The sequence below is a fragment of the Haliotis rubra genome, unplaced genomic scaffold (genome assembly GCF_003918875.1).
Source record: "Haliotis rubra isolate DU_JTF1 unplaced genomic scaffold, ASM391887v1 Scf295, whole genome shotgun sequence".
NCBI classification, from domain to species: domain Eukaryota; kingdom Metazoa; phylum Mollusca; class Gastropoda; order Lepetellida; family Haliotidae; genus Haliotis; species Haliotis rubra.
The window spans coordinates 833,600-846,968 of record NW_025766963.1 but is presented as its reverse complement, the minus strand read 5'-3'; the positions used below and the strand labels follow the sequence as shown (position 1 = coordinate 846,968).

At 40.5% G+C, this 13,369-nt stretch overlaps 2 protein-coding genes across 3 annotated transcripts in view; one reads left to right on the top strand and one right to left on the bottom strand.

The window, feature by feature from the left end:
- Positions 1–13,369, bottom strand: part of LOC124282195 (ankyrin repeat domain-containing protein 26-like) — an 895,780-nt gene that overhangs the window by 284,881 nt on the left and 597,530 nt on the right. The window contains exon 33 of the mRNA XM_046718159.1: positions 1,033–1,221. Coding sequence (XP_046574115.1) covers positions 1,033–1,221 — 189 coding nt within the window. The remainder of the gene's footprint in view (positions 1–1,032; positions 1,222–13,369) is intronic.
- On the top strand, positions 8,705–9,483 carry LOC124282196. Of its 2 annotated transcripts, none has more exons than XR_006900088.1 (2): positions 8,705–9,125; positions 9,270–9,483. XR_006900088.1 is itself a non-coding variant. In XM_046718160.1 (2 exons), exons 1-2 carry the CDS (start codon positions 8,869–8,871, stop codon positions 9,467–9,469), a joined length of 351 nt encoding a protein of 116 aa, XP_046574116.1. In that variant the 5' UTR covers positions 8,705–8,868; the 3' UTR covers positions 9,470–9,483. The 2 variants fall into 2 exon arrangements, 1 of the variants encoding a protein (XP_046574116.1); XM_046718160.1 differs by having other exon boundaries at positions 8,705–9,019.

Genomic DNA, 13,369 nt, shown 5'->3' with positions numbered 1-13,369 from the left:
TGTTGAAGGATACTAGCTAAACCTCTATAGATGACTAAAAGAGGTAACTAAATAAGAATAATCAAAGGATATAGTGTGTAGGGAGACACAGGCGCTCTCACATCCTGCTCACTGGGCGAAGAAGGAGAGAGTGAAGCATGTGGGAAGAGGTGGCGCCTCCTTTCCCGCGCATTTCGGAAAGGGAAGCAACTCTTGGTGAGTACTAATTAGTGATTTTACATTGAAGGGAGCTTCAATTAGGGAGATACAAGTGTTCCACTATGTTCGCAAGAAGAAGACGACAAGCAAAAGAGCATGAGTCAGGATAAGGAAAAATATGTTAAATTTGCCATGAAAGTATCAAAATGTTTACTTATCAGTAACTTTGATGAATATAATGTGATAAGACTCATGCATACTGGTTATTACAAAACAAGGGGAAAGGGGTTGGGGGCATCACAGTTTTCTGGCTGGTATGCAAATCAATGAAATTTCGCATTTTGCCAGTTTCACTTTAAATGTTTAAATGAAATATGTCTTCCTACTATTTGGTACCATTGGATAGATAAATCATAGGGCAATATATTCATGTCTGTATAAGACCAATTAAACTTCATATAAAAAAGTTTCAGGACAAAATTCAGACCCAGGGTAACAATTTCCTTGAAATCTATTTTTAGAACAAAACGGGATGTGCACATGAGGCAAATAATTATTTTCTACTTTTTAAAGTATTTTTATATACGTGCACTATAATCCATTCTATCTGTCAAATTGGATGAGGTTATATTTATAAATTAAGATTTTATGAGCATTTCTGTTTTTAAAACAGGATTTTCTCAGAAGAAAAATTATTGTAGGGTATGCATGTTTGCACGTGCACTGTGGATTTAGGTCAAGTGGGATTTTAGGGGACTTTTAGTATGTTATGCAGGAAGGTACATAGAATATATATGCCAAGTTTCGTTTCTTCATAAAACAATTTCGACCTTGGCCCAAAAAATAGCTAATTTGACTGGCCTAATATACACAGTATTATTAGTACATTCTCACCTTATGTACCTGTTCCAAGGAGGCCTCTGCATGGGACAACTTCTTCACTGTGTCCCTCTGTTCCTGATTGAGTGATTGCATGTCACTTTCAATAGTGGATTTCTTTTTCTCAGAGTTGTTTAGGTCTTCTTGCAATCGTGTTATGGTTTCTGTTAATGTGGCATTTTCTCCCTCTAATGCTGCCCTTGACTGAGAATAAATAAGCAAAAAATGTTTAATTTTGAAATGTATAACAAAGGTTATCTTCCAATTGACAGACACTGCACTAGAAGGTTAATTAGGGTAACACCTACGGGTATAATGGAACAGTCCACTGTCTAGTGAGTAGAGCAGGGTGAGCCTGAAACAGGTTCGTTACTGAGAAGTTTGATTGTGGGTAAATAGAACTTTGTTGTGATTAAATGATAAATGATTTCTCTTCTCAGAATTGATTTTACTATCAATTACTATCGAATATGAAACCAGGTTTGTCACTGAGAGGTTTGATTGTGTTTATTGATAGAAAAAAACAAACTCCCAATAATAGCATATGTACAACAGAAGTTAACTGAGAAAACGTTTTGTTGGAGAGTAATAGATATGTACATATTCGAAAACATTCTGATTTGCAGTAAATGAGACACCTGCATTGCCATGTAAGATACGATTAATACCAATCAGTGTTCTAATTTTAACAATACTTTCTAAAGATTGTAACAGTTTATGTCTTTGAGTAGTATACAGTGGACATTCAAGGAAGTAATGAAATACATTCCCACATCCATGGCCACATTGACATGATGCGTCATATTTTAAATATTTATTCTAAATAAATCCTCATTAAGTGCACTCGTCATATATCTTAATATTGTGTGCAAAACATATAACTTCCTTATTCCATATGAATAATATTTAGGTTCACATTTGTTTTTATTTGATTTATATGACACAACAGTGTCGCAATTTCTAATAGCTAAGCTAATGTTTTCAATATGATGATGCCGACTCCCGTTACACTAGAAGGTTAAACTGGTTATGAAAATAAACTGTTTTTACATTGCAGTCTTTTCATCCATCTTTCAAAATAAAATAATATATTTTCAGTTTGTTCCTGTGTTTTTATTTGGACATTCCATTATAAAGTGTAGGTAACAGGTAGTAGATAATCTGTTCACTGAACCATAAATGTTGTTGTTTTAAGGTTTTGCCCTGAACTATTACAATCAAAGCCCAAGGACACTTGCATCTACGTGCTTTAACATCATAATAGTTCAGGGCAAAACTTTACTTTATTACACTATATATGTGGGTAGAGCCAACCATATTTTTCATTTGATTTGATTGTAGTGCCAATACTCTTTCAGTGAAGCATCTCAGAAAAACACACACACACATACACTCACACACACAACAACAACAACAACAACAACAACAACAACAACAACAACAACAACAACAACAACAACACACACACACACACACACACACACACACACACACACACACACACATCTGTGTTTGTAATACAACATTCTAATTCAACTAAGTATGTAACACGAGTTCTGATTGGTCAATGCTATAAATTTCCGACCGTATAATCAGCATATACGGTCGTAATTTGAAAACCGATTCACCGAAACCTTTGAATGTATCCCTACACTATTTGGGTAACGATGTTTCGCAGGACATTGTCATTTGCAGAAGCCAATGGTCAATTAACTCCCCTATCCAGCTAAAATGGGTGGAATTTGTGTTAAAAAAGACAAAACAGTATCATAAATTTAATTTTAAGTTCAAACAACTTACTCGCAACAGGCTGTTGACCCAACACTGTTAGATCATGAAACAAGGTTTATGACGTCATTATGGAGCGTGACGTCACCTGCTTTGACGTCATTTGACAACAGAACTGATAATGGCCCGTAGTTGAGGAATCAGCAGCGCCATTTCTGTAACTAGAGGGCGGTTTCATCATAATACCGCCCATTTTATCTATAATACTATGATCTATTCATCATTGTCAAATTTATTCTGTGTGCACATAATAAACGTTTGTAGTTTGAAAAGGGAACTACTTTCTCTGGCGATGGTGTACGTTGAAGGAGTGATATGATTAACCTTTGACCTAGAGGAACTTTGACCTGGTTTAAATAATGAATTTCTTTTACGAAAAAACAGCGTAAAACGAGTTGAATTAGAATGGGGATAACTGTACTGTGTTTGACGAATTAGTCGAGTATCGCGGTGGTTATATAGCCGCAAATTTAACGTTATATATAACTAAATTTGCGGCTATATAACCACCGGTATACGTCCCCAATTCGTCAAACATAGTACAGTTATCCCCTAAGTATAGCTTGTGTGGACCAACACCACCTACCTACCTACCTACCTGCTAACAATCCAGTACCTACATACCTACTGACCTACCTGCTAAGAATCCAGTACCTACCTACTTACCTACCCAGCCACCCATCTGGTAGCAATCCAGTATCAAGGCTGCATTGCTGTGTCAAGACCTTTTGACCATGACCCTAAATATGCACTTATGTTATGTACAGTTAAAGTCCAATTTATAAGCTATTACAGCTTGTAAATAGACAGCGAGAAATATTTTCTAAATATTAACCAAATATTTATGATGGTATTGTGATTATTACAACAATGCATGAATTACCATCATCGTTATCCTGTAATTAGTTTTGCAGGTTTTTATCAGCATATGATTCACATCCTTGTTTCCATGTAATCAAATATTTTTCATAAGAAATCAATCAGAGGATCATTAAATACTTGACATAGCTTCATAGCATTTTGTTATTTGTAAAACAATCATATGGTAATGTCCTCATCTAAAGATAAATGTTTAAAATGTGTCAATATCTTGTAAGCATCAGTGTCAATAAGGTGCGTGTCTTGTTAAATTTTTCAAGAGTTTACCATTGACCATAACGTTTTAAGAATTCATCACTCTCAGGATACAGTTATGCAAATTAACCAAAAAATTGAAAATAAATTGTCAGGTGGGAATCCATCGCGTGAGATAGGATAAGTATTAAAATATACAATTTATAGTTTTCATTTTAAATTTTTTAAAACTTATCCTATCTCACGGTTTGTACTTATCCCACACTCAGATGGTTCGCCACAGATTACCCAGTGTCTGTGTGTAGATGACAACCGTGTGATGTGGTGAAGGTGCACAAGGAGGCCTGTTACGAGCACAATCGCCTGATTGGCAACATAACTCCTATACTTGTGATGGGTTGCTTCTTCCAAAACCCATTAGCGTACTCGGCACAACTCCCAGGGAGCGGGCACTCCCGAGTAAATGTGGTTTTAAGGATGGAGCTACAACATGTTTCGACATCTTGCTCCGATTCACAAGAAACTGCAACAGAATTAAAGTCTTGTGACTCTAATCTGGACAATCCTTGCTTCGAAACCATACCCCAGGTCACACTCGCAGTTGAAAAAGAACATGGTCCAGTAAGCTGAACTGATTCAACATTAGGTAGTGGGAAGTGAAGATCATTTCCGATTTCCAGAAACATCCCTCCATAATCAACAACCAGTTGCTGTGGAGAGCCATTATGGATGCTAAGGCCCGAGTCTCATGAGGGTTCGACGCAGCTGGAGGGGGAAGACCAGCAAAAGCGTAAGCCTGTAGGATAGTCGACCTCATCCATAAGGCTGAGGTAGTATGGGAGACTTCCACTGATAAGGCTGTTGACAGCGGGATGAAAAGACCCTTGTGCAGTCTGCAACGGTTTGTGAAGTAGCAATGTAAATTCTCAAAGCTCTAACTGGGCAAAGAGAAAGTTCTTCAGTATGATCTGGCCCAAGTATGGTGGACAATGGCAGGATAGTAAATAGCCTGTCTGGTTGTCCCGGCAGTTGATTCTTCGCTATAAAATCCCAGCGAAGGCCCAGAAAAACTTGGCTGTGTTTCTTCTTCCAATGCATGGAGTTCCGACATACTGATTCAACGTTAGGTAGTGGGTAGGCAAGGCTACCAGGAAGAAGGTCTTGAAGGTGATGTGCTCGAAGTTATGTTCGCTAAAAGTCTGTAGTTTTGGAAACTAGCTGTTGAAAATGATCAACAAATCTAAAGTCAGATGACGGAACTAAGAGCACAATAGACACTGGATTTCAGGCACAGTCGAAATCTTGTTCCCTGTCACCATAGCTATTACAGTATTAATAGCCGCTACGTAAGTATCCAGGGTAGACACCTTCAGCTTCTTAGACAAGTGAAAGTGTTAAAGATATTCGACAATAGCCTGAGCTGAACCTGTACTAGGAGACAGAATGTTATGCACTTTGCTATAAACTTCACAAAATTCCTTCTACTTGTCATCGTTGAGAGATCGAGAAGAAGTATGATGCACTGAGGCAATAGCCAAGGCTACTCTTCTGGAATACCCCCTTGGTGATTAAAGATCTCTCTAAATGCACCAAATGTGAATATGGAACATCTGTGGAGGTCCATGTGGTTGATCTGAGCAAGGGTGGATGAGCTCATTGTCTTGGTTGAGTAGAGCTACTACATAAGCGTTTAGGTTTTCCCACGATATTTGCTAGAGCATCCTGATCCCATACTAGTACGTCTAGGATTGGTGAAACAAATTTGGTAGCTGATTGTTGAATCTGGTCGCGAATAGGTTGACTTGGGAAATAAACTGATTTGAAGATCTGTGGATGTATCATCCACTCAAATGGAGACGGACGTTCTGAACGAGACAGAGCATCGGCAATGACATTCTTTATTCCCGGAATGTGTCTGGTTGAGATTCTTAGGGAATCTATCAGTTGGAAGAATAGCAGCCCCAACCCAGAAGACATGTAGAACCTGTTGATCCAAGATGGTTGATGTACCACACTACTGTTAAGTTGTCAGATTGTATAAGAAGACTAGTCAATTGGAGGATCTGCACCCATCTTATGGCTAAAAGAACTGTCTTGAACTAGAGTTCCTGGATGTAAAGGGACTTCTAGTGACCACAGCACTGCCGCAACATGCTCATGAAGGTGAGCTCCCCAACCTTGGAATGACACACCCACGAACAGGTGATGAGTGGGATTCAACAGCGTCAAACTCCTCCACATACGTTCGATTTGGAGTGGAGATACGGGGGAAGCGATGGAGGTAGATGAATTAGCACATGTGGAACGTCAGCCTTCAGAAACGGCCGCAGGAACATCTGAATCAGTCAAAGCTGGAGCTGACCCCTGGTCATGGGGGCTTGAGCTGACGTAAGTAAGCTGAGAAGTTCTTGCCAATGGCACAGCGACCTCGCTTGAGACAGCACTAGAGGTACCAAGTGTTATATCTTGGCCCATCTGTCTTGGGGAACAAACATCTTGCCGAGATGTGTGTCAAACACAATGAATTGTAGACGTTGTGTTGGGGTCAACTCTGATTTCTTGATATTGACAATCCACTCCAGTTGGTGAAGCAGTTGAGTGGTGAACCGGAGATGTAGACGTAGGATCTGAGGGTCTATTTGGGCTTGAATGCAATCATCAATTTAAGCCTTGAAGACAATGCCTTGGCAATGGAAGAACTGAGTGATGCGCTTCGTAATACGGGTAAATAGTCACGGGGCCATAGAAATGCCAGACAGGAGGACCCTCCACTGATAGTGGATGCCTTGAAAATCGAAGCGCAGAAACTACCGATGATCTGGGAACATTGGGACATGCAGATAATATATGCATCTGGACTGATCATGAAGTCTCCAGCTTCAAGATCGTGTGCATGAAGAGCTACTGAGATCATTCTGAAGTAAAGACTGACTGACTGACTGAGTTTGGTTTTATGCCGCTTTTAGCAATATTCCAGCAACATCACTGCGGGGGACACCAGAAATGGGCTTCACACATTGTACCCATGTGGGGATTCGAACCCAGGTCTTTGGCATGACGAGCCAACGCTTTAACCACTAGGCTACCCCACCGCCCCTCTGAAGTAAAGAGGTGGCTGAAGGTTCTTGGTGTTGAAGACCTTCATATTGAACATGAGGCGAAGTTTGTCCACATCCTTTCTCGGGATGAGAAAAATCGGGCAGTGAAAGCTAGGAGTGTCAGGTGAAGGTCCTGGAGACTCTATGGCTAGTTTGTCCAGTAACGTACCTAGTGTTGTTTGCAGAGCTGTTATCTGTGTCGATGTGTAGGTAAGTCAAACTGGGTCGAAGGTCAGTGGCAGGGATCCTGCAATTGGAAGCTTGCAACCCTGACTGGTGGTTGAGACAACAAAGGGGTCTCCCATAAGAGTCCAATTGCGGGCAACAAATTCCAAGCCATCTGCCTACTGGGGAGTCTAACATTGGAATGACTGGGGGCAGAAGGTCCCAGTCAGTTGAGTTCTTTGGACAGTCACTGTCCAAGACCAGCTCTCCAAGGCCACCGAAGGAGGATCTGTTTTGTTTCTTGTATCTCCCACGATAACTGCTGCCCCATAAGGAGTTCCAAAGATCCAGGTTTGAAGGGACATACTGCGCTGGTCCTTTGTGCTTCATAGATTCCTCAAACGGGAATTTCTGCAATCTCAGGAGTTCCACCGATTCCTGAAATTGATTATCCCTATCCACTTTAGCGCGGTATTCGTGAATGGCACCGCTGAAGAGATAATGGCCTGACCAAGGCTGCTTAAACAGTTCTACTCTGTAATAGTCTTCCCAGGAGACACGATACAAAGGACCCCATCGCCAAATAGCCCTAATGTAGCTCAGGAAATGCATGATCTTGTCCAATACCATCTGGAAGTGTTGACGAATCCACAAAGGGGACTGATGGCCGAATGTGAGAGGTTTGCTGGATCTGAGGGGATCGTCGAATGTGAGAGGTTTGCCGAAAGTGTGAGATTCGCTGAATGTTGAGGGTTCGTCACATATGGGATATTCGCCGAATGTTGGAGGTTTGCCTAAGTTGGATGTATAGGAGAATACGCCTCCGAGGTTTTGGTACACAATGTAAAACCGAGGAGAAGTGTTTTCTTTTACTTATGAAATGTCTAAGAAATTAGTTTAAAGCATTTCGTTATAACGAATCAAGAAAATTGTATAGCGCGAAAGTGGAGAAAGGTTGCTCTGCCACACGAACCGTGTAACTGCACAAGATTTGCTATGAGGTGGGAAGGAACACCGCAGTCTGCAACTGCCACAGATTACAGGGCCACATGTTGACCAGAACAGACGCAGATATTTGCAGTACATGGAGGATGTATCTAAAACCAATCCCGGTTGAGTCAAAGATCGTAAAGCGCAAAAGAAAAAGGTGTGAGGCTATGAAAATAAGGAGAATCCACAAAGATGCTACCTTCACCTATTTGAAAAATACAAGTCACTTTGGTAAGTTTTCTAGATAAGAGTTCTTCCCGTTCCCCCATCCCAAATAATATTCATAAATTAATATATACTAAAATTATTAACAAAACTTAACACAACAATTACTAGAGAACTCACAAAAATGTCTAAAAGTCCAAAATTTAAGTTAGGGTTAGGGTTAGGTTTGGGGTTAATTTTAGAGAGGTTTAGGGTTGGGGGAACTCTTTCCCTTTTTGGAGATTCGGCACTTGAAGTTTGAAATATTCATTTGTTTATATAAAACCTCCATTGTAAACATGTCACACCTGGTGCGTATTATAAGATTTATGATAAATTTCATGAAAACGTTATTTCAAAAACTTGACTCTTAGATAAACTGGAACCAAAAGTCAATTTATCCTCGATATAACTCTTTCATGTGAACACAAATTACTACTGTTTCAGTCCACCCTCTTCAACATGGGCAAACGCTTTTTATTTCACTGCTTTGAAGAAACCAAAGGATGGAAAATGGTATCTGGAATCGCCTATGGGACACAATGTGATAGAAACAACAGTGAAGCGGATATGTGCTGTGGCCAGAATTGGAGGAAAGAAAACGAATCATTCCCTGAGATCAACTGCTGCGACCCGTCTGTACGAGGCCAACATTAGTGAGCAGCAGATCTGTGAGCATACTGGTATGTCTGTCTCTTTTTCCCAAAATACATAGTGCAGGAGGTAATGCCTGTGCAAGGTGTCTGAAAGAAGTCAATGTCAAATCAAGCAGAATCTCTGTTGTGAAAAGTATGGATTATTCAAATTGTGGTTGAAACGTTTACTTACTGAAAAAAAAATGTGCATTCCATTTTCAATAAAAGACAAGAAAAATTGGTGCATTTTGTCAAATTTATTCGGAATTATGTATTAAACTGAAATGTTTCATTCCAGGACACAGAAGTGATGCAGTAAGGCTGTACAAAAGGACAACTGACCAACAAAAGGCGATGGCTTCAGATATTTTGGCCTGCAAAGCTCCAAAAATAGAGAACCCAAAGAAGATATCTCTGCGACAGTGTCTGTTCCCCCTCCTGACTCAGAGCCAAGCACAACAGAAAGTCTTACTCGTGGAAATGTCACAATTTTATTAAAGAAATCTCAAGCATGTTTTGTTTTGTTTAAGCTGGCATACAGTCTATCATACTGTGCCCACTTGCACAAATCGATTGTACGATCAATTGTAGTCCATTCCTTAACATTGACTACAATCGATTGTAGTGCTTCAATTGATTGTAAGTGTTTCGTTTTGTTCATTCCAAGTAAAACCTGGGAAGAGGTTTTACTAGTACTCCGAACGTAAAACCTGGTAATCGTTCCTGGTGGTGGTGAGCATCGAAAAAATAATGAGTTTTGACGGCAGTTATCAAAATTAGTGAGTGAGTGATTTTTTTTACACTGCTTTTAGCAATATTCCAGCAATATCACAGCGAGGGACACCAGAAATTGGCTTCACACATTGTACCCACATGGAGAATCGAACCCGGGTCTTCGGCGTGATGAGCGAACACTGTAACCACTGGGCCATCCCACCGCCGGTTATCAAAATTGGGTTTATAAGGTTTGTCGAAAGTGGAAAGTTGACCACATTTGAAAAGTTTGTCGCATGTGGAAGATTCATCGCATGTGGGAGGTTCGTCTCACCACCAAGGTTCGCCGAACTTGAAGGTTGATTCGGGAGCGGAGTCGGGGCAGCCGAAACATTGAAGTCTGCAGAATGAAGATCGATCAGTGGAGAGTTTGATGCTGGGGGTTCAAGGGATCAGGATACAGAAGTAGAGGGAGACTGATCCTGATGGTTCAATGATTGTATAGCCGAAAATCATCTGGAGATACCTGGCAAAGGTAAGGTGGGGATCGCCGTATCTGGAAGGTTCGATGAAGGTTCGTTACGCCTCCGTGAATGTTGCACCACAACCACCAGTGACGCAAAGGCAGATCTGACATCCGACGTGGTCGCATATCATGAAAGGTGAAACAGACAACCAAGGTTTTCGCTCAAGTAGCAATCAGACGGAGTATCCAAAAAATCCTCATGTTCTGTCATTGAAGAGGACGATCGTCAAGCTTTCTTCATATGCCTGTCTTTTTTGGACTTCTTAGGAGCATATGTACCATGTTCATCCTGTTTAAAATGAGAGTCTCTGACTGTGAGACGCCGGGTCCCTGCTTTCCTATAGATGGAAAAGCTATCATCATCCAGATCTTAACAGTAACTGCCTCTAGACGTCCAGGCACAGGCACTGCCTCTAGACATCCAGACACAGGCCAATGCAATCAATGCATGAAGGGTGAGGATTGGACTTAAAATACACTTTCTTGCATTGTGGACAAGTTTTCCGCTTCCCAAACGAAGAGTTTTCAAATTCACTTCAAGTACAGCACATCTGCACAGCAGCGCGATAGGAAGGTGAGTGACATGATCAACCAGAGGGCATGCTGGATGCTTCACAGAGAATGGCAACAGTGGGGCGTGTTCATGCAAATGGTACAAGAGAGGCCAAAACATTTGTTTACAGTTCGTTTCCACTCAGCTGTCAATCATGAGAGAGAGAGTACAAACCATGAGATAGCATAAGTTTTAACAATCTGAGATTTATAATGACTTGTCCATTATGATAGAAATGTATAAAACATAAAAAGGCCTCAGTTTACTACTTACATAACCAGTGCACAGTGCAATGAAGGAATGGTTTGAGCTCTGCTCCAGAAATGAAACAGACAGGTGGAGGGCATGCAGGTATCTATATATTTCATTCAAAAAGCCAGCATCACAACAAAACAATCATTGTGAAAACTTTACAATTATTCTGTCTTGAAAAAGTCTTTCATTGACTGTATCACCGGAAGTGAACCTCACATTTACACAGTTGTTACTAGCGGCATTGTCTAATAGGAGTATGCCACGCCTACCACGTGACCTTATCTGACTGTCAAAGTAGAGCAGCCAATCGCTGAACAGGTCAGATGTCATCCAGGCTTTGGTATTAAAACAGTAGAGAGCATACACTTCTGGGTTAACACACTGCACTTTATTGCTTTGACTGTATAAACAAGTTAATAGTTAGAACTCAATGGTTCACTCATTGTGAGATAGGCCTACTAATAACAACCAATACCCTGCTGACCGGTCATTAATTAGGATTAGCAGACCTTGTCTTGTGTCAAGACATGTGTGACTCTTGGGCTTCATTTCACACAGTCAGCAAAAGATCAAAGCTTCGTGCGGATAAATGAGTCAAATTTGTGTTGATTTAGCCAGCTGGTTGGTAAAATTTACTGTCCATTGTGGACAGTCACTTTTATAATGTAAGAGATTGGGGTGTTTTAATGAAAATTTGACCAGAATTGAGATTTCCAGATATCTGGGGTCTCACTGTTGTTACGGTTAATAAATTGCTGTGACAAAAGGTTTAATAGTCACCTTTGAACCAGCAAAATAGAACACTCACCAGAGTCTTGACATTTACAGTGAGGGCAGATATACTGAATGAAAGTTATTTACAATGACACATGTAGAATATAGACGAGTATGGTCAGTCTAGAAATGTAGGTCAGACGATATCGATGGCAGATAGATGTACACAACTCCAGTGATATGAAAAGTCTGATGTGATTCCCCGCTGCACAATGCAACAACCAGCCTTTATATAGCTCTTACACAGTTCTCGAGCATTCTAGTAAAGGTGGGCAGCATCACTATCCACTCAGAACATTAGGCTATTGTCTCGAATATACGACCGGGAGTCAAAACAAAATAAAGCCAAGGGAGGCAACTCTAGAGTGCTATCAAAAAGGCATACTGCCAAATATACTACTGCCATTACACATACATATGATGCGAGATGTGACCAACAACCCACACTCAAAACTTTAAACATTGTGATCCATAATAACTATCACTTAATCAATGGTATTACAAATTACAAAAAACACACTCTCATAACACTCTCCCCCTTAAGTTTCTGTTACAATCATAGCAAGATAACAAACATAATAAGATGACATGTAATAATATGAATAACATGGGAAACATCTTGCAGAATTACTATGATATAATGCAGATACAGACATACAGCATCATCAAGTCATTATACATGTTACAACCTGGAAAGTGCATCAGCACAAACATTGTCTTTGCCTTTAATGTGTCTAATCACAAGACTGAACCCTTGCAAGGTCAAACTCCATCTCATAAGTCTTTGATTCTTGTTCTTCATTTTGTGAAGAGAAGTCAAGGGATTGTGATCAGTAAACACTTCAATTGAAAAAGTAGTGGCACCTAGGTACACTTCAAAATGCTGCAAAGCTAGCAAAAGACCTAATGTCTCTTTCTCAATGGTAGAATATAATTTCTTTGATGCTTATCAAACTTCTTGGAAAAATAACAAACTGGGTGTTCAATTCCTGAATCATCCTCTTGAATCAGGACAGCACCTGCACCTGTATCAATTGCATCAATTTGTAACTTAAATGCTTTCTCAAAATTTGGTGCCTGCAATACTGGAGAATTCATGAGTATGGCTTTGACTTTCTCAAATGCAGTCTGACAACTGCTATCCCACTGGAATTTTACCTTTTCCCCCCAAAAGGTTGGGACTGCTTCCGTGGTATTGTGGTTAGAGCGTCCGCCCGGAGTGCGGAAGGTCGCAGGTTCGATCCCTGACCGCGTCATACCAAAAGACGTTAAAATATGGTACTTGTTGGTCCCTGCCTGGTGCTCGGCATTAATGGGTACAACAAGGACTGGTCGGCTCAGAGTCAGTATAATGTGTCTGAGTGGGGTATTCATGCTTCACTGCGGCATGGTATCTCAGTGGGCTAGCACTATAAAACCAGCTTCAGTCTGGGCTAGTACAAGCAGCCGCACATACACATACACACGCATGCACGTCGTCATATGAGCGAAATATTCTCAAGCACGACGTTAAACCCAATTCCACCACCACCACATCATGGTTAACAACATTTGTTTCACCAGGCACATCAGGAAA